Source organism: Mya arenaria, chromosome 11 (assembly GCF_026914265.1).
Source record: "Mya arenaria isolate MELC-2E11 chromosome 11, ASM2691426v1".
NCBI lineage: Eukaryota > Metazoa > Mollusca > Bivalvia > Myida > Myidae > Mya > Mya arenaria.
In genome coordinates this window covers 5,122,329-5,145,253 of record NC_069132.1, presented here as the reverse complement: position 1 = coordinate 5,145,253, position 22,925 = coordinate 5,122,329, and the positions used below count along the sequence as shown (strand labels likewise).

At 40.3% G+C, this 22,925-nt stretch overlaps 1 protein-coding gene across 1 annotated transcript; it reads left to right on the top strand.

Moving 5' to 3' along the window:
* The first annotated feature begins 1,302 nt into the window (after positions 1 to 1,302).
* On the top strand, positions 1,303 to 2,388 carry LOC128207829 (KRAB-A domain-containing protein 2-like). Its single transcript, XM_052910981.1, has one exon. The coding sequence runs from the start codon at positions 1,303 to 1,305 to the stop codon at positions 2,386 to 2,388; it is 1,086 nt and encodes a 361-aa protein (XP_052766941.1).
* Positions 2,389 to 22,925: the final 20,537 nt, after the last annotated feature.

Below are 22,925 nucleotides of genomic sequence, written 5' to 3'. Positions count from 1 at the left end.
GTTTCATGATGATAAAACTTGACATTAAAGGAATATAACGTTACTAAATAATGTTTAGTCAATGTTAGATCACATTCAATTGAAAAAACGATACAAACAATAAGATAAGTGATGGCTTTCCATGTTTACTTGGTGTAAGACAAGGTGACCATTTGACACTTATACTGTGTGTATGCATTATTTCATTCATCTGCTATAAGAATAATGCTGTGATAACTGACGCAGTCGCATAACAATTCCATAATGGTAAATGCATACTAATAACTCTTTAACATGCTGAGTCATCGAGATGATAATTTGCCTGTTTATTTACCTGATTAAACTTAAACAATCACGGCTGACTGCTGATTTACCAAATTCAATGAACAAAAAAATAGTGCCATCCATTTGGACAAAATATAATATCGATCACCAATACATGTTAAATGATATGCCATATGTATATATGTTACAGTAATTTCACGAAATTACTGTTTCACTCAGGGATTTCATGAAATCCCTGAAAATTCCAGTTATTTCATGAAATCCCTGAAATATGGGCAGGGATTTTACACTATCTTACTGGCTGATTTCAGTAAATCTGTGTAATTCTGTTTTAGTTAACTTACTATACAGTTGTTTTTTCTGATTATTACATCACTCATTAGGACAAACAGTGTCAGGAAGTCACTTCTACTGATGTGCACTACCAGGAAAAAGGTGTCGGTCAGGACAATAGGGGTTGTCTGTCTGACCATATGTCAATTATTTCCAGTCACACCAGGTCAATAGGTGTGAGCCTGGCAAATGGCTTCACCTGAGGCCTGTCCTATTAAAAAGGCATCCCATCCCGGTTCAGCCCATTCAGTATAGATTTACTTTCATGCAAGATGTCTTCTTATAGTATGGAAGACGTTTTCAGGCAAGAGTTGTTCAAAAGATATGAAGTATGTCAGAAGTATCTGATTCCAAAGACAGAATATTACAGAATTATAGAAAGCTTGAAATCGGCATCTACCAATAATCACACGAAGATCAGGAGCAGCTACTATCTGTTATCCAAGTAAGTAGATTAATTTAAGTAATTTAAATATGTCTGTTTTTCCAAATGCTCAGAAAAGTTGGAAAAGAGATGACCAGGAACGAGTGTACCACAAAATCCCCTAGCTCATAATCCCCTAGGTCCAAAAATGGCTAGGTAGTCAAAATTTCCTAGGTGTAAAATACAGCATACTCAAAATCCCCTCGAAGAATAATAGTAGAATTTTCTATATATGTCTTTATAAAATTAATGTAGAATATAAACATGGTGGTCGTGATCGCATGATCAAGGAACTACAACGAAACTATGCGAACATCACTACCAAGGCTCTAGAGCACTTCAAGTCACTTTGTGCGGAGTGTCAGAAAAAGAGGAAGCGTCCAATGACCAAGGGTGTAGTGGTGCGACCTATTCTGACCAAGGAGTTTGCATGTAGAGACCAGGTTGATTTAATAGACATGCAGGCTATGGCACACTCCAACTACAAGTGGATCATGGTTTACCAGGACCACATGACCAAATTTTGTGTCATCCGACCACTCACCACCAAGCGTGCCTCAGAGGTTGCCTTCCAGCTCATGGACATATTCCTCCTCATGGGAGCTCCTGTCATTCTCCAGAGTGACAATGGTTCAGAGTTTACATCCCATGTGATCACAGAGCTAAAGGAGGTGTGGCCAACCCTTAAGCTTGTACATGGCAAACCCCGTCATCCACAAAGCCAAGGTTCTGTAGAACGTGCAAATGGAGACATCAAGGACATGTTAGTGGCATGGATGGCAGACAATGAAACACAGGACTGGGCTACAGGCATCAAGTTTGTACAATTCCAGAAGAACTCAGCACATCACTCGGGGATTAAGTGTTCACCATACTCGGCCATGTTTGGTTGTGAAGCTCGAGTGGGCTTAACCTCTTCAGCACTACCCACAGAAGTGATCTACAGGATGGAGAGTGAGGATGATTTTCTGGCTGCTTTCTCGTGTAGCACACCTCATACACAAGAAGCTGACATCATACAAGTCATCTCAAGCAGCACAACTCCTTCTCATGAAACTGACAGCATCACAGCCTCATCAAACAGCCCAGCTTCTTCTCATGAAACTGACAGCATACCAGCCGACTTAAGCAGCCAAACTCAGCCATCAGTCACCACCACACCAATCTTGGAAGACCACACTATCCAGATCAGGAAGCGTAGAGCTGAAGCCTATACAGCACTACTATCTCAGGCAGAGAGGATGGTGAAACGCAGCCGTGTGGATCTCAATACCGGTGTGCCTGGGGACAATGTGGCTATTCCTATACCGGCAGTAGATCGTGGCAGAGGGGATCCTCGTAACATTCTTGGTGTCATCGTCAACTGACCAGTACAAGATTGCTGTAAAGGCGGGTGTTTTAAAGGGACAATAGTCCAGGAACCAGTTTGATTTGTGTCCTCAGCGATTACTGACAGAAGCTGATGTCAGTCAGGAGAATGTAACGTCACTTCGTTCTGCTGTTATTGCGGAATCTTCATCTGGTGGGCAAGGTTTTACCAAGTGCAACTGCAACGGTCCAAAAAAGTGCCAGTCCAACAGATGCACATGTTTTAAAGCAAAGCTGAAGTGTAACTCAAGATGTCATTCCAGCCTCACATGCTGCAACAAATAAACTGTTGATAGATATGCCCAATATACAATGGGAAATGTGCCGCATTAATCAGTTACTGCAGTGCTCATTGCACTGGTGCCTTTTTTAAACACAATCATCAAAGTGCTTTCCTTGAGGGTTTAATTGTCAATAAATTAGATGCCGGTAAATTGATGAGTTTTACTGTTTTCTCTCTGATTTGCAGTTTGTAATTTTGGCGAAAATATTGACCGAGTTATTCGTTTGCAGTTTGGTTGAATAGCATATATATTGTATGCTAGATACATATTTTGAGAATTCTGGTAAACAATACGATGAATAATGATCAAGAATTTCACAGAAAGACGTTTGCTTATTATCGCTAGAAAGATACACGCATTTCAGGAACTTAAATCAAAGCCTTGGTGAGCATAGAATAGCATAACTACCACTTGATAGGGATCATTTTTTGCACTCCATTTTATTTCTACCACATTAAATTGGTGATCTAGCATTAATAGTGTTTTGTTGTTGTTTTTGTCGCTGTTATTTTGTTTAGGTTCAATGATAACCATATGGCCCCTTTGTGAACATACACTTCGAGGTCAGCAATTGTTTGCCGAACTTTTGGCCTACTAAGTGCTTCAATATTTGTGTGTTCATAACCAGTGTATCTTGCAATATATTTCTAATTGACTTACGCTACTTTTGCTGATAGTTAAAAATTGACTATATCAACTCAGTCGAAATATGTATGACCTCCTTGACGACGCAAGCCTTATCTCTCAACCGAATTGCATAAAGTTCTACATGAAGGACACTGGTGCTTTCAGGCTTAACAGTAATCCAAGGCAACGTCACATCTGTTCGATCTTACGAAAGACTGGCAAAGTATTCCAAAGAGCCACTACTAGGTTATCAAACATGCATGTATGTTCACCTAGAGATCGGACCCGACAGGTTTGCATAGGCGGACAAAATCCCCACTATGATTGTCAACTTTTCGTTCTATGTTCGAAGATAATTTACCACACATTCTGTTTCAGTTGCATACTTTTTAATTATATCAAACTTTTTACACAGAAACAACATAAAAAGTAAGAGATGATTTTGTCCGTCCCCCAAATATTTTGACGTGGGGAATTAGCCCTTCACTTATGTTCATCAATTTTATGACAACTTAAACGCTTTAAATACTAGTATAACGTTTGGAAGAGTGAACTGAAACGGGATTTTCAGAGTGAAATAAACAAAATAACAATCGGAAATACTTTGGAAAAAATACAGGTCATTTTTTTACAACTAGTATGCGTTTGTTTAAATACTCATCTGTCAAAGACCAACATACATCATCGTCAACTAGACATTCACCGCCACAAGACAGCAAACATAAAGTCAACATATCAATCAGTATTTCACTTGTTGGAAGTGGGAGGGGCATTTATAATATTCTAATAAAGTTCAGCAAAGTATACCATGACATGGTATGCTAGATTTATTACACCTTTCTAGCATAAATAAAAAAGATGATCCTAATTTTAGCATTATTCAAGGTACGACGAAACAGTCGTTGAAATGGGCCATGTGTTGAAGGTGGACCAGCAGATAGCGTTGAAACAGTGACATCATCAGACATGCCATATCTCTACCGCCGAATACTGGCCCGAGCAGGCTGCATCTAGGTCAAAGCCTTGGCCCATTTCTACGCCAATCCTAGCCACAAAAGTAGCTGACATACATATGATATATAATAAATAAAACATATATAAACACATTTATATTTAACAAAATGTGTTTACAATTCAACTGTTGCTTAGTGTTAGTTATGTGGCGGACGTAAACAGTCCACACATTAAAGTTTATGACAGTTGTTTATTTGTTGGTCGTTCGGTACCTCGCCAGCGCTGACATCGTTGCGCTAACACTGCAGTCAAGTAAAACGTAGATGTTATTTCCATACTGTTGATGAACTCTGTGGTTTTGTTGCACTACTTTTATGGCATAATGTCAAGGCTAACACAAAATCTTACTGCATATATAATATTGACACCATTACTTTTTATGCTTTTATATTCTGAGTTACTTTCAATGGATGTTCATTTGTCCATTGACTATGATTTGCCATCAATATATGTACACTCATTGGCATCTACCTTGTTGTATAAGGAATAAACTTGGACTCTCAGTAATGTTGAAATAGCATCCATGGACGAACTAAGAGCTAATTGGCTTATGTTTTTAAATGTTGTTAGCATCATTATTTACATCCATTGATACCAAATCAAATAGTTTTATTATTAATTATTATTATTGTTATTCTATTTTAATATCATTTACATACATATTTCTAATTTTGATTAAGTAGTATACATCATTTTACATGTCTTCAGCATAATAAAATGTTTTGGCAAATACACCATGCATGCCCAGTCGTCAGACAAGGGGGCACAGTTAACGGAAAGTTAACGTTATATGTCCTGGAGACCACCACTTGCTTGTATGTCGGGGTATTTTGCCAGTATGGCTGTTCATACTATGAGGAACATTAAACAATAACCATGTTATGTATATTTACATAATTTGCTCATTTAAAAGTTTTCAATGAGCTATATATAAGACATGGTGCAGCATGGCGCTCAGTGGTGTTTTGCAAAAAACATGTCACTTCCAGAAACAAACATGATGTTAATATGAATACCACTTCAGCAAAATGCATAAACATTTACTGGTATATGACGCACATCGAACGTCATATATATAATTCCTGGAAAAATGTATAAACCAATAATCATAGTTGTTCTGACGTCTGGTAATGCAGCTCTTATTATAAGCATATTTCTCTTACCAGTAACGTTCCCAAACGTAAAACGGAATGGTTATCAAACTGACACAGTCTTTTTCAATAAAAACAGCAACATAAACAACTGAAAATAAAGACAGGAGGTTGAAAAGTTCATCATAAATACCACAGCAGAAAGTTAGTGGAAACGGCTTAGAATGAACTGACAGTATGTATGAATGACACTCAACTATTGCGCTGGATCGACCTACCACGTCGCTCTCTCTTGAAGAAATATTAGCGCAACTTTGGTGTTTAGCTACGCTGCCCGCCGAAGCCAATTTACACATGCAAAGCGAGTCCATTGAATATTAGGCCGCTAAGGTACACGCGAAAGAAGCTAAAGTTCTATCGTTACTGCCGGATACCTCACTAACCAGCAGGCAATAAGGCCAGCTAGACATTGAAGCAGTATGGGCAACGTTGTTCAAGTATTTTCAGTGTGCTTTGACCGACCGTCTATACTCACGTACGCAGAAACCTGAGCCTGCGCTAGACGTGAGCAAATAGTTACAAAATCTGCGAAAAAGTGAAGTGGCTTAATACAGCAATACGATATAATGAACCGTTAGGTAACAACGGATGTTATATATGCGACAATATGTCACATATGGTAGCAGCGTGTCCCTATGTCAATGCTAGAACGTGTATGCGGCGTTATGCTGATGACATCAAACAAAGTTCATTTTTCTACATTTTTACATATTTTGCTCATTTGGAGGTCTTTAAGAAGCCATGTATAACACATTGCGAAGCATGGGTAGTTTTGCAAGAACATGGTACTTTCAGGGACAAACATGGTGTTTATATGAATACCACTGCAGCAAAATGCCTTGCATGTATTGTTTACCAACTGAAAACAAGACATGAGGTAGAAAGTTCATCACAAACACCCCTGGCAAGTAGAAGGTAAGTGGAAACGGCTTCAAACGTACTTGCAGAATGTATGAATGCAAACGAATGTGCGTATTAAGCAAGAAACTATTCTAGTTCCTGCCTCAGTCAGCGTTTCTTTTACTGAGACCTTGAATGACTTGAAGCCAGAAGGACAAGAATTCACAAACGTTTCTTGTCCTTTACCAGTGACTTGTACTCTGTCCGCGGATGGAACAGTTGGAGATAACGCGGCCGCCTGGAGGTCTTCAAGTAGCCATATATAACACATTGCAAAGCATGGCGCTTAGGGTTGTTCTGCAAGAACATGGTACTTCCAGGAACAAGTATGATGCGAATATGAATACCACTGCAACAACAGAACCTTTTGGCATTCACCCCTCGACATACAATAACATAAACATTTATAAGACGCACATCGAACGTCTTAATGTATACATAGTTCCTGGAAAAAAATGTATAAACCAATTATCAGAGTTATACTGACGTTCGGTAATGCATCTCTTATTATAAGGATTGTTCATTACTCTTTTCACTAACGTTCCGAACGCAAAAGGGAATGGTTGTCGAACTGGCACATTTGTTTTTCAAGGAAAGAGCAAAATAAACAACTAAAAACAATACAGGAGGTAGAAAAGTTCATCGCAAATGCCCCAGCAGAAAGATAGTGGAAACGGATTAGAATGTACTGACAGTATGATGAGTGCAAACGATTGGAGTATTTAGCAAAACACTTCTAGTTCCTGCTTCTGCCAGCGTCTTACTGAGACTGCGAATGACGTGAAGCCAGAGGACAAATATTCACGAACGTTTGTTTTCCTTTACCAGTGACTTGTACTCTGTCTGCTGATGGAACAGTTGGATATAACGGGACCGCGTCTCTTAATGATGTGCTTGAATTAATTAACGTCAATAGCAGTACTTGTATACGACTTCATGCTGACGACATAGGTGTCTCCGTTGCTCAGATGCAAGATTTTACACTGCTGAATGACACGCAAGGATTCAGTATTGAATATGGCAAGTTGACATGTAACCACATTCATGCAGGTCAAATGTGTGAGGCTACCATATGGCTGATGCCACCATATGGCAAGGCATGCTTTTGTGAGTCGACCTCAAGAATTGTGACAGTTGCAAAGCGCCGTGTAGTTCAACCTTATAAAGTTGCTAAGGAAGATTTCCTGATCATTGACGAAATGCCAGACTACTTTGTGAAGCCCTGCGCTGATGGTGAAGTGTTTTCTTCAAGAATACCACGCTTTACCAACAAAGTAGGGTTAACCAAGCTAACTTTTCTAGCCTAAAGCACAAGCTCAGATCTGTTCGGTTTGAACACACACACTCGCATACCACAAATAACCCTCTACAGTTATTTTCCTGGTTCGGCGACCCGTTGCACGCCTTCTCTGAACAATTCAGCAACTTTGAACCCGACCCAATACTTCACATTCTTGATCTCTTCAGATTCAGAAGGTGACGCCAACAGTTCACTGTCCCTCTGTCAATAGTCAGGTAGAGCTGTTCAGTCGTACCTTCTCGAACGCCGAAAGATGCTTCATCGGTACCTCGCAGGAACAATGGGACGTATAACTCGACCAACTTTACCTCTTTGGGCTCCACCGATTAATTATTTTCTAAATTCAACTGCGGATCTTTTCGTTTCGGTAATTACAATGGCGTGGTATGCTGTTAACAGATTCATTGTTGACATTTCAAATGTTCATTCGGTTTCGTGCTTGTATCTAAGTATTTGTATTGTTTTAATAATTATAATTTTATTTTATGTTTCGTTTATTTCATTTGCTTTTTCATCGAATACGGAATTAGAATTGAATCTTATTCTATTAGAAGTGAACTGGTGTCAGACGTACATGTATATTTCCTGTTGTTCCAAATAAACCATGGGCAAAGTGTTCAGAACTTTGTTGTTGTGAACAACGTTGGTAACGTCATCGTTGTAACTTTCAAATATTTCCTGCTCTGGAAGTTTAATGGATACACATGTGATCTGTTATGTTCCTAACAAGATTTAAGTCAACTGTTTTAGCTGAACTTGTTTCATTTGAATATATTAGCACATCATCAAATATTTGACGCTTAAAAGTTAACAACGATGCCGTTAATCACGTTTCTACCTGTAACAAAGTTCTGAAAAATCGGCCTCATTAATATCATGACTTATAGAGCTGTCATCTAGTTCCACTTCCTTCGGGGTACGTTTCTTTTTTCCTGGTTCCTATTCCGCCAATAGATTTTCAAAAAGTGTTATTATGTGTAATTAGTTTTGTATGCATGTTCAGAACATTTATGTGCAGTTGTATGAATAGAAAGAAATGTGACTGGCATTCGAATCGGCAAATGATTGGGTGATCCCCATAATCGCCTATTCGCTAGATCTCCACGTGATTTTAAGGTTTGAGATCACCAAATAAGTTTCCTACATATTCTACAGTGAATTGACAAATCTATACAATGGTTTCTAAAATTTCACGAACCCAAAGACTGCTTACAACATATATAGCAAGAAAGTTCAACCAGTGAGCTTACATCAAGCAAGGTAGGAAAAAAGTAACATTTCATATAAGAACAATTATATTTAAAGCGTAACGACTTTGTATTTGAAAGAGTGCCTCAGGACTGGTATAGGCGAATATCCAATCGCAGTATTTCATTTTTTAAATGAATAATAATTCGCTGCAGAATTTACTTTCACTTCCTATTTGTACTTTTTCACGTTCACTGAACTAGGTTTTGATTGGCTGTTCCATTAGGGGATATTTTACTAGGTTTACCTTTGCAATAGTCTTACACTAGAAAAAAATATCATCGATTAGTTCAGATGAGCGTCCATCACTGAATGAAAACAGCAAAGTTAAATTTGAAACAAGAACAACAACATGAAAAGTGATCAAAGAAGTCAGGGATTTATGAACCAGTCATTTGTAAATACGCCCCCCCCCCCCCAGGTCCGGGGGTATACCGGGAAATGTGCCGTGCTTTTACCTTCCAGGTGGCCCGGGTGAATGCGCGGGTTTTGTCTTCGCGCCAAAGATAGCGGGGAATTGGCCTTACCAAGGGTCCCTGCCTGGGTTGCGAGGGCAGTTTGGCGGGGATTTTACCAGCAGTTCGTCCACGCAGGGCGGGGATTTTACCCGGGCTTGGCTGGACCGAAAGTCAAAGTCCCCGCTTTTCACCGGACCTGGGGGAAGAGGGGCGTGGTTGCAATTGACTGCTGCGTAAGGTAAAGTCAGCGGACAAATAGAGTTACTCTGTTATGGATGTGTGACTTACGATATTGGGCGTGATCACCTAACATTCAATTTATTTTAAGCCGGCGTGATCGAAAAAAAGAATGGGACTCATGTATTTAAATTCATATTTTAGTTTTAAAGTAGGGAAATTGAATTGAGTGAAAAACAGTGGGAAGATGCTTTCAATCATCCATATACTTGTATAACAGCCAAATGTGAATCCCTCTGAGCCGGTCGGGAGTCAAACCGCTGTAGTCGAGGCGGAAAAGCTCAGATGACGACAGGTCATTTAGATTACGCACACAAATGCGACTAAGTGTAAACTAAGAATGGCTTATCATATTTGTGCAGCTTTTTAGCAGAAGGACAGAAAATGTTAGAACATCCACAGTGTTCGTCGTGCTTGTTCACACTCGTGGTTGGACTGACGGTGCCGGTTGTGTTAAATGTCATGGTTTCAGTTACTAGTAAGCGATAGTTATATGGTATGTTTTTACCACAGTTCTGATTAAAACAAATCTAGTGGAAACAACTGATCAACTCTTCATCACAAGTAAACCCTATTGGAAAACCGAATTCCAAAAGATCAATTTTTGGAAACAGAACCCCAAAAGATCATTTATAAGACGATATATGTTTTCCATGGATTCAGTATTAATCCTGATGATAAATATGCGTACATCCTCAGCCCTCAAACTTATATTTCCCTGATCTTTAACCAAATTATCCGTCATTACCAATTTGATGACATCTCCTGAAACTTTCAAGAGGCTTAAAGGGACTCGCTTCTATTTGTGGCACTAACATCAGTTTTCCGGTAATCTGAATTATAATTCGTTTCCTCATTGATAGATAAATTGCAGAAAAAAATACAATTAAAGTATAAAAAGGCTTGTTGTAGTGGGTAGCACACTTACGCCGGTACAATCAAGAAAGAAAAAAGAAAACTTGTATCTTATCCACTCACCCACAAGGACTCATGCTAAGCAAACGGATATTTAAACCGTTATTGAATACATTTGTACCACCACGTGATAATGTCAATCAATTAATCACGCTTCAACCGTTTGCTAAATCGCGTTACTAACGGGTTTTTTTTTTCTAAATCGCGGACTTCAAACATCTATATACAATATATCAACAATTGTTGAAGAGTTCCTGCTGTCAGTAAACACTTCCATACTTTATATTTTAAGATATCCGTACAAAGTGCATTTTACCACGAAATGATCCCTTTAAGTACTGAGCAAACCTTGTTTGGAATCTTCCTATTTGCATCACTAACCTTTTGACCGTTATGGCATTTGAAAGAATCAGTTTCTGTAATATTTCCTGGAACATATTACTTCGTAAGATTAGTAGTACTTAGCCAAAGGGCAGCGATCAACAATGTTAATCGAGTAGATATAGACAAATTAGCATGTGTCCTTTAAAATACAATATAGAAGTATATAAGTTTGGGAAATAAATACTATTTTATAACATTTTTTACCACCAGGGGCATATCCTTCGTCCAAATTTGTCAGAGAGTGACTTCTGCTATAGCATTTATATATTTCAAGAATTAAACAGTTGTGTGTACAGCTTTGAAATCAGGCAAGGCTATATGTTTTTTCTTTCAAGACTGTCTAAGGCAAAATGGTTTCAACTTTTTTAAATGAATGTGAGAATATGGCTAGAGGCGGATCCAGGAATGAATGTGAGATTATGGCTAGAGGCGGATCATGGAATGAATGTGAGATTATGGCTAGAGGCGGATCATGGAATGAATGTGAGATTATGGCTAGAGGCGGATCATGGAATGAATGTGAGATTATGGCTAGAGGCGGATCATGGAATGAATGTGAGATTATGGCTAGAGGCGGATCATGGAATGAATGTGAGATTATGGCTAGAGGCGGATCCAGGAATGAATGTGAGATTATGGCTAGAGGCGGATCCAGGAATGAATGTGAGATTATGGCTAGAGGCGGATCAAGGAATGAATGTGAGATTATGGCTAGAGGCGGATCCAGGAATGAATGTGAGATTATGGCTAGAGGCGGATCATGGAATGAATGTGAGATTATGGCTAGAGGCGGATCCAGGAATGAATGTGAGATTATGGCTAGAGGCGGATCCAGGAATGAATGTGAGATTATGGCTAGAGGCGGATCCAGGAATGAATGTGAGATTATGGCTAGAGGCGGATCCAGGAATGAATGTGAGATTATGGCTAGAGGCGGATCATGGAATGAATGTGAGATTATGGCTAGAGGCGGATCATGGAATGAATGTGGGATTATGGCTAGATCCGCAGGAATGAATGTGAGATTATGGCTAGAGGCGGATCATGGAATGAATGTGAGATTATGGCTAGGGGCGGATCATGGAATGAATGTGAGATTATGGCTAGAGGCGGATCATGGAATGAATGTGGGATTATGGCTAGATCCGCAGGAATGAATGTGAGATTATGGCTAGAGGCGGATCCAGGATGTGTCGTTAGAGGTGGCGTACTATAAGGGTGCACCGCGGGGACATGTATCCCATACCACAGGAACACCTAATATAGGTTACAACCCCACAAGAAAGAATGGTATTTTAGTCGTAAGCCCCAATCCCTTTGACCCCCGGACTGTCCGGGATCGTCTAGGATGGCGTAGTCAACACACCACTACTCTATTATTATAAAATAATTTTCAATTTACGCCAAAGGTTTAAGTTGCGTGAAGTGATTAATATCACAGGTAATCTCTCTCTCATTTTTTTTTTCAAGCAATAGTAAGAATGATATGTTGTTTAACGGAAACTTGTTTACGGCTATCAGTCGAAGAAACTGACAAAACTCAGCATGTTTTCCGGCGTGTTCTAAGTTTGTTAGAATTGTTGGAAGTAATTCAGTCATTTTCTTGCAAAGCGACTCTACAATGAAAATAATTGAGAGAGAGATTACCTGTGATATAAAAAATTCAATAGCAAAGAGGTTACCCGTGCCGCTGTAAAACCGAAAGTAGGGTGTTTTATTTAATTTTACATATATTTTTGACAAATGTTTGCAATTTGTATTAATATGATATATAAATGAAATAATAATTAATGAATACATGTAATATGTATGGTGTGTACCAATCTCATTAAAATCAGATCCCCAATGCACGCTTCACGACGTTACGTTAACCCTACATAACGTAATGAAATGAAGTGAACGTCACGATATGATTTTAATGAGATTGGGTGTGTACATAATCAAACCAGTGGTTCATTTAAGCCCGCAGAACTTGCAGAGGCAAGACATATCGATATTGTGTAGCTTATTGTGGAGTTGCATTAATATGCACATGACAAAAAAGACATAGCTATAACATTCTAGTGTTCCGTGGTATACTTCTTTTGCACATGACATACCTCCTTTCATCAGTAGAATGAACATTAACTGGATTGTTGTCCATCGTCGATTTGTTTTCAGCCGAGAATGACCGGTGCATGTGCAAAAAAGGTACCGTCTCAGTAGATTTCACAAAGAGGGTACTGATATGGATACGCACCGTGATATACGTCATTCGAAAAAAGCAACTTGGTCGTTGCAAGAAGCAAGCGATATACAACTCTGTATACATAAATGAATTGTCAGATATATTCGTGTTACCTCCCTTTATTTTTGTTTACAGCGTCTGCACCACGATACTAAAGTATTTATATCATTGCAAAAAGTACATGATCCTTGAACTGTCCATATTCCAAGTACTTAATAAAGCACCTCAGAACCCTCAGATTGCACCATGTTTTTTTTCCCGCGGGGGCATGCCCCCAAACCCCACTAGCACAATTATGAAACCACATAAATAGAGGGCTAGCTACGCCCTTGGTCTGGACCAGCAGCAGCAGAGGGCGACGAATACCTGGCCTAGGAGTATGTTAATGCATTCCGCTGTACAAGACAACAACATATTCAGGAAGCTCAAATGGTTTCTGTTGTATTAGAAGGAAGAGAGAAAAGAGTCATTGAGTTCCGAGTGTGATTTGTTCGAGACGAGCAAAAACTAACGGTAAGTTGGCATGAATATCAGTTTAGGGTCTTCATTTTGTTAAAACCTATTAAATCGTGTATATTAAAGCCATATCATTTGTTATGAAAAATGTTATATGTTGATACGTAGAACGAACCTCGGTTGATACGTTCACAAAGCAAAATCTCCTGCCAAATGTATTTGCATGTTTGGCAAGGCTAAAAGGTGCAATTCACCACAAAAACCTTCCATATAATTTCGTGAAAGAGCGGAAAACACATTCTAACTGATTTAGAAGAACATAAATTGTCTGAAAATATTTTGGAACTAATAAAGAACCAACATAAGTATTCAAATGTCCAAAATTGCAGTTAGCTTTGACAGTTACTCGTACGGAGCTGGAGAGATAATCTAGATGAGGTGTTTAAAAAGCGACAATATTTAGAGAAATGACATTCCTTACCAAACAGAGAGGGATTGATGAAAAACACTAAGTTTACGATGAAATCCATGATATGGTTTGGCCAACTTGGCGGGAGTACGATGGAATTGATAGAGACGAAAACATAAGACAACTTGTGATAAAAGAACGGTCAAGATATGTATTGAATTGAATTGAACATCAATAACAAGAATGAACTGCTAATACTTGTATTAAAGTGAATGACGTCAATGGACTGTCAAGGTTTGTACTGAAGTGAATGACGTCCATACCAAAAATGAACTGCCAGATATGTATTAAGTGTTTGACGTCACGTCCATCACAAGAATGCACTATTAAGATCTGTATTGAAGTTAATGACGTCCATAACAAGAATGAACTGTCAAGATCTGTATTGAATTAATGACATCCATCACAAGAATGCGATATCAAGATCTGTATTGAAGTTAATGGCGTCCATCCCAAGAATGAACTGTCGAGATCTGTATTGAAGTGAATGGCGTCCATCACAAGAATGAACTGTCAAGATATGTATTGAAGTTAATGGCGTCCATCACAAGAATGAACTGTCAAGATCTGTATTGAAGTTAATGACGTCCATCACAAGAATGTACTGTCAAGATCTGTATTGAAGTTAATGGCGTCCATCACAAGAATGAACTGTCAAGATCTGTATTTAAGTTAATGGCGTCCATCACAAGAATGAACTGTCAAGATAAGTATTGAAGTTAATGACGTCCATCCCAAGAATGAACTGTCAAGATCTGTATTGAAGTTAATGGCGTCCATCACAAGAATGAACTGTCAAGATATGTATTGAAGTTAATGACGTCCATCACAAGAATGTACTGTCAAGATCTGTATTGAAGTGAATGACGTCCATCACAAGAATGAACTGTCAAGATCTGTATTGAAGTTAATGACGTCCATCACAAGAATGAACTGTCAAGATTTGTATTGAAGTAAATGACGTCACGTCCATCACAAGAATGAAACTGTCAAGATCTGTATTGAAGTTAATGACGTCCATCACAAGAATGAACTGTCAAGATTTGTATTGAAGTGAATGACGTCCATCACAAGAATGAACTATCAAGATCTGTATTGAAGTGAATGACGTCACATCCATCACAAGAATGTACTGTCAAGATCTGTATTGAAGTGATAACCTCAATGTACTGTCAAGATCTGTATTGAAGTGAATGACGTCCATCACAAGAATGTACTGTAATGACCTCAATGTACTGTCAAGATCTGTATTGAAGTGAATGACGTCCATCACAAGAATGTACTGTTAAGATCTGTATTGAAGTGAATGACGTCACGTACATCTCAAGACATCACTGTCAAGATCTGTATTGAAGTGAATGACGTCAATAACAAGAATGTACTGTCAAGATCTGTATTGAAGTGAATGACGTCCATCACAAGAATGAACTGTCAAGATCTGCATTGAAGTGAATGACGTCAATGAACTGTCAAGATCTGTATTGAAGTTAATAACGTCAATGTACTGTCAAGATCTGTATTGAAGTGAATGACGTCCATCACAAGAATGAACTGTCAAGATCTGTATTGAAGTGAATGACGTCCATTACAAGAATGAACTGTCAAGATTTGTATTGAAGTGAATGACGTCACGTTCATAACAAGAAAAAAACTGTCAAGATCTGTTTTGAAGTGAATGACGTCCATCACAAGAAAATAACTGTCAAGATTTGTATTGAAGTGAATGACGTCCATAACAAGAATGAGCTGTCAAGATTTGTATTGAAGTGACTGACGTCCATAACAAGAATGAGCTATCAAGATTTGTATTAAAGTGAATGACGTCAATGTACTGTCAAGATTTGTATTGAAGTGTTTGACGTTCAATGCAAGAATGAACTGTCAAGATTTGTATTGAAATGAGTGACTTCCATAACAAAAATGAACTGTCAAGATCTGTATTGAAGTGAATGACGTCCATCACAAGAATGAACTGTCAAGATCTGTATAGAAGTGAATGACGTCCATCACAAGAATGTACTGTCAAGATCTGTATTGAAGTGAATGACGTCCATCACAAGAATGAACTGTCAAGATTTGTATTGAAGTGAATGACGTCCATCACAAGAATGTACTGTCAAGATCTGTATTGAAGTGAATGACGTCCATCACAAGAATGAACTGTCAAGATCTGTATTGAAGTGAATGACGTCCATCACAAGAATGAACTGTCAAGATCTGTATTGAAGTGAATGACGTCCATCACAAGAATGAACTGTCAAGATCTGTATTGAAGTGAATGACGTCCATCACAAGAATGTACTGTCAAGATCTGTATTGAAGTGAATGACGTCCATCACAAGAATGAACTGTCAAGATTTGTATTGAAGTGAATGACGTCCATCACAAGAATGAACTGTCAAGATTTGTATTGAAGTAAATGACGTCCATCACAAGAATGAACTGTCAAGACTTGTATTGAAGTAAATGACGTCCATAATAAGAATGAACTGTCGAGATCTGTATTGAAGTGAATGACGGCCATCACAATAACGTAATGTCAATATCTCTATTGAAGTGAATGACGTCGATAACAATAATGAACTCTCAAGATCTGTATTGAAGTGAATGACGTCCATCACAAGAACGTACTGTCAATATCTCTGTTGAAGTGACTGTCGTCCATCACAATAATGAACAATTTGATTAGTTTGAGTGTTTGACGTCACGGCCATCACAAGAATGAACTGTCAATATCTGTATTGGAGTGAATGACGTCCATAACAAGAATGAACAATCAAGGTTTTGCGTTGAAGTGAATGACGTCCATCACAAGGATGTACTTTCAAGAGCTGTATTAAAGTGAATGACGTCTATCACAAGGATGTACTTTCAAGAGCTATATTAAAGTGAATGACGTCTATCACAAGGATGCACTTTCAAGAGCTGTATTAAAGTGAATGACGTCCATCACAAAAACGTATTGTCAAGAATTGCATTGAAGTAAATATCATCCATCACTTTAATCCTTACCCGCATACTTTGGTATTTACAGAGCACCTTTACGGGAACAGTTACCCAAAACCCTCCCCCACCTCCCTTCCAAACCCCCTCATCCCGGTTTGCAGTATTCTAAATGATTTTAAGGACCACTCAAACGATAGTACGTTAGATTCGGGTAGATAATGAAGGAATATTTAGTGCACAATGTGGATTTGGGGCTCCCCAAAAATACTGTCAGGTTAAACACAAGAGGGAGCCTCAAAGCTACTGCCAGGTTTTACATAAGAGGGAGCCACTAAGCTACTGTCAGGTTTTACACAAGAGGGAGCAACTAAGCTACTGTCAGGTTAAACAAGAGAGGGAGCCCCCAAGCTACAGCCAGGTTTTACAAAAGAGGGAGCCCAAAAGCTACTGCTGGGTTTTACACAAGAAGGAGCCCCAAATCTACTGCCAGGTTTAAAACAAGAGGATCCCCAAAGCTACTGTCAAGTTATCAACAAGAGGGAGCCCCAAATCTTATGCCCGGTTTTACACAAGAGGGAGCCCCAAAGCTACTTCATGGTTTTACACAAGAGGGAGCCCCAAAGCTACTGTCAGGTTTTACACAAGAGGGAGCCCCAAATCACCTGTCAGGTTTAACACAAGAGGAAGCCCAAGGCTACTTCCAGGTTTTACACAAGAGGGAGCCCCAAAGCTACTGCTCGGTTTTACACAAGAATGAGCCCAAAGCTACTGCCAAGTTATACACAAGAGGGAGCTCCTCATCTGCTTTCAGGTTTTACACAAGTGGGAGCCCCAAATCTCCTGTCAGGTTTTACACAAGAGGGAGCCCAAAGCTACTTCCAGGTTTTACACAAGAGGGAGCACCAAAGCTACTGCTCGGTTTTACACAAGAGGGAGCCCAAAGCTACTGCCAAGTTATACACAAGAGGGGGCTCCTCATCTGCTTCCAGGTTTTACACAAGTGGGAACCCGAAATCTACTGCTCGGTTTTACACAAGAGGGAGTCCCGAAGCTACTGTCAGGTTTTACACAAGAGGGAGCGCCAAAGCTACTGTCAAGTTATACATAAGAGGGGCTCCTCATCTGCTTCCAGGTTTTACACAAGTGGGAACCCCAAATCTACTGCTCGGTTTTACACAAGACGGAGTCCCAAAGCTACTGCTCGGTTTTACACAAGAGGGAGCCCTAAAGCTACTTCCAGGTTTTACACAAGAGGGAGCCCCAAAGCTACTGCCAGGTTTTACACAAGAGGGAGCCCAAAGCTACTTCAAGGTTTTACACAAGAGGGACCCCCAAAGCTTCTTCCAGGTTTTACACAAGAGGGAGCCCAAAGCTACTTCAAGGTTTAACACAAGAGGGAGCCCCAAAGCTACTGTCAGGTTATACCCAAGAGGGAGCCCCATAGCTACTTCCTGGTTTTACACAAGAGGGACCCCCAATGCTACTTCTAGGTTTTACACAAGAGGGAGCCCAAAGCTACTTCCAGGTTTTACACAAGAGGGAGCACCAAAGCTACTGCTCGGTTTTACACAAGAGGGAGCCCAAAGCTACTGCCAAGTTATACACAAGAGGGAGCTCCTCATCTGCTTCCAGGTTTTACACAAGTGGGAACCCGAAATCTACTGCTCGGTTTTACACAAGAGGGAGTCCCGAAGCTACTGTCAGGTTTTACACAAGAGGGAGCGCCAAAGCTACTGTCAAGTTATACATAAGAGGGGCTCCTCATCTGCTTCCAGGTTTTACACAAGTGGGAACCCCAAATCTACTGCTCGGTTTTACACAAGACGGAGTCCCAAAGCTACTGCTCGGTTTTACACAAGAGGGAGTCCCGAAGCTACTGTCAGGTTTTACACAAGAGGGAGCCCCAAAGCTACTGTCAAGTTATACATAAGAGGGGGCTCCTCATCTGCTTCCAGGTTTTACACAAGTGGGAACCCCAAATCTACTGCTCGGTTTTACTAAAGACGGAGTCCCAAAGCTACTGCTCGGTTTTACACAAAAGGGAGTCCCAAATCTACTTCTCGGTTTTACACAAGAAGGAGCCCCAAAGCTACTGCTCGGTTTTACACAAGAAGGAGCCCCAAATCTACTGTCAGGTTATACACAAGTGGGAACCCCAAAGCTTCTGCCAGGTTTAAACGGGAGGGAGCCCAAAAGCTATTGCCAGGTTTTTCACAAGAGGGAGCCCCAAAGCTGCTTCCAGGTTTTGCACAAGAGGGAACCCCAAAGCTAGTGTCAGGTTATACACAAGAGGGAGCCCAAAGCTGCTTCCAGTTTTAACAAAAGGGGAAACCCCAAAGCTACTTCCAGGTTTTACACAAGAGGGAGCCCAAAGCTACTTCCAGATTTAACAAAAGAGGGAACCCCAAAGCTACTTCCAGGTTTTACACAAGAGGGAGCCGCAAAGATACTGTCAGGTAATACACAAGAGGGAGTCCAAAGCTACTTCCAGGTTTTGCACAAGAGGGAGCCCCATAAACTACTGTCAGGTTTGACACAAGAGGGAGCCCCAAAGCTACTTCCAGGTTTTACACAAGAGGAAACCCCAAAGCTACTTCCAGGTTTTACACAAGAGGGAGCCCAAAAGCTACTGCCAGGTTTTACACAAGAGGGAGCCCCAAAGGTACTGCCAGGTTTTACACAAGAGGGAGCCCAAAGCTACTTCCAGGTTTTACACAAGAGGGACCCCCAAAGCTACTTCCAGGTTTTGCACAAGAGTGAGCCCCATAAACTACTGTCAGGTTTTACACAAGATGGAGCCCCAAAGCTACTTCCAGGTTAAACACAAGAGGAAACCCCAAAGCTACTTCCAGGTTTTACACAAGAGGGAACCCCAAAGCTACTGTAGCAAGGTGCATATTTCAGTATTTTATTAGTTTGTGTGTTTGGTATGGTTCTATATCGTATATCGTTTTGTATTGTTTGTGTATCGTCGTGTTCAGTGTTGTGCTACGTGGTTATTGTGCGTTACTGTCCGTCTATGTCCGTCAATGTCCGTCTATGTCCGAGTGCGTCAGAGCGTGAATACTGGTTATGCGAGTTTGTCTAAATTTATAGAGTGATTGATTGGTTCATAATGCCTTTTCCCCTTTTTCCCGCTTCATTGCACACGCCCTTATTTATATATACACATATATCATTCCGTTCTGAATCATCATCGACGCAAGTCAAGATTTCAATTGTAACAGTTGTTACTATTTATTTAATATTCGCTCTTATCATTGAGCTGAAATATTCTTACTTATCTAATATTCGCTCTTATCTTTGAGCTCAAATATTCATTCATATTTAATTATTATTTAGACGTGCCTGGTAAGTTTATTGCTCATAGTTCTTAGAATGTTTTATGTATTTAACCGCGAAGTCTCCCTTGATATATTTACCGATCACTGTTCATTGTCTTTGTATTTTGTGTTATTAATAATATGATTATGTTAGCATATACTTTTATATGTTTTATTATATGTTTTAGGTTTCGTTCGACTACATATAAATAAATAATATTCGAACTCCGAAGTTGAGTGGTTTTGTCTTGGGACACCCACGCTACACTACTTCCAGGTTTTACACAAGAGGGAGCCCCAAAGTTACTGCCAGGTTTTACACAAGAGGGAGCCCAAAGCTACTTCAAGGTTTTACTCAAGAGGGACCCCCAAAGCTACTTCCAGGTTTGACACAAGAGGGAACCCCAAAGCTATTGCCAGGTTTTACACAAGAGGGAGCCCCAAAGCTTCTTCCAGGTTTTACACAAGAGGGAGCCCCAAAGCTACTTCAAGGTTTAACACAAGAGGGAGCCTCAAAGCTTCTTCCAGGTTTTACACAAGAGGGAGCCCAAAGCTACTTCAAGGTTTAACACAAGAGGGAGCCCCAAAGCTACTGCCAGGTTTTACACAAGAGGGAGCCCCAAAGCTACTTCCAGGTTTTACTCAAGAGGGACCCCCAAAGCTACTTCCAGGTTTGACACAAGAGGGAACCCCAAAGCTATTGCCAGGTTTTACACAAGAGGGAGCCCCAAAGCTACTTCAAGGTTTAACACAAGAGGGAGCCTCAAAGCTTCTTCCAGGTTTTACACAAGAGGGAGCCCCAAAGCTACTTCAAGGTTTAACACAAGAGGGAGCCTCAAAGCTTCTTCCAGGTTTTACACAAGAGGGAGCCCAAAGCTACTTCAAGGTTTAACACAAGAGGGAGCCCCAAAGCTACTGTCAGGTTATACCCAAGAGGGAGCCCCATAGCTACTTCCTGGTTTTACACAAGAGGGACCCCCAATGCTACTTCTAGGTTTTACACAAGAGGGACCCCCAAAGCTACTTCCAGGTTTTACACAAGAGGGAATCCCAAAGCTATTGCCAGGTTTTACACAAGAGGGAGCCCCAAAGCTACTGCCAGGCTTAACACAAGACGGAGCCCCAACGCTTCTGCCAGGTTTTGCACAAGAGGGAGCCCCAAAGCTACTTCCAAGTTTTACACAAGAGGGAGCCTCAAAGCTTCTTCCAGGTTTTACACATGAGGGAGCCCCAAAGCTTCTTCCAGGTTTTACACAAGAGGGAGCCCCAAAGCTACTTCAAGGTTTAACACAAGAGGGAGCCTCAAAGCTTCTTCCAGCTTTTACACAAGAGGGAGCCCAAAGCTACTTCAAGGTTTAACACAAGAGGGAGCCCCAAAGCTACTGCCAGGTTATACCCAAGAGGGAGCCCCATAGCTACTTCCTGGTTTTACACAAGAGGGACCCCCAATGCTACTTCTAGGTTTTACACAAGAGGGACCCCCAAAGCTACTTCCAGGTTTTACACAAGAGGGAGCCCCAAAGCTACTGCCAGGCTTAACGCAAGACGGACCCCCAACGCTTCTGCCAGGTTTTGCACAAGAGGGAGCCCCAAAGCTACTTCCAAGTTTTACACAATAGGGAGCCTCAAAGCTTCTTCCATGCTTTACACAAGCGGGAGCCCCAAAACTGCTTCCAGGTTTTGCACAAGAGGGAGCCCCAAAGCTACTGCCGCGTTTAACGCAAGAGAGAGCCCCAAAATTACTGCCAGGGTTTACCTTAAGCTACATCTCCAACGCAATTGATATCCTACTTTTTTAAATCAAGAATTTGAACGCGTTCATGTGATATGCGTGACGACAGCAAAGGATGAAGTTTTCTCAAGCCTTTAATTGAGCTAAATAAGCAGGGCATACGCTTGTTTGACTATGAGTTAAGGTACCCGTAAAACTGTTGTTTGGTATGGTACAGAACCATACTTCTTGGTGAAAATTGAATTGCAGTACATCAAATACGTTAAAGGCATCGTCGGCAACCATAGTTATTTCTGTTCAGAATCACTCCATACACAACGAAGCATAGCGCAATAGTGTATAGGGGGTATCCAACAAAGGGAAAAGGTGGCTCAATGTATGTTTGTGCCGTGGACCATTTAAACAACCCCCCGTTTAAAAAAAATCGGTTCTTGCGCCGACAAGTGATGCCCCTTCTAACGTCAAATTCTGGATCTGCCTCTGTATCAAGATGGAAATGCTGTTGGATTCCAGCCCAAATCATGGTAAAAGAAAGACAACCCTGTTAGTTGTACGGAAACATGGTTTTCGAAGAAAAACAAAAATAAAATAGTATATTTATATCTGTTACATACCAGTTTAAGTCCAAGTCAAAAGGTCCTTTTCGCTGCATGGTTGATCCCTAACACTCGCCGAGAACAATGTCACCCATCATAATCGGTCACAGCATGGTCCAACAAGGAAATAGTCACCAAATATTAGCTATCATGTGTCTAAGAGTATCCAATGTAATTCCGCGCCAAACAATTCAGTTGATCACGATTATTTAAACTATTTGGAAGAATAAGCATCCTCATCTCAGTCAGTTTCATTGACAAATAGTGAG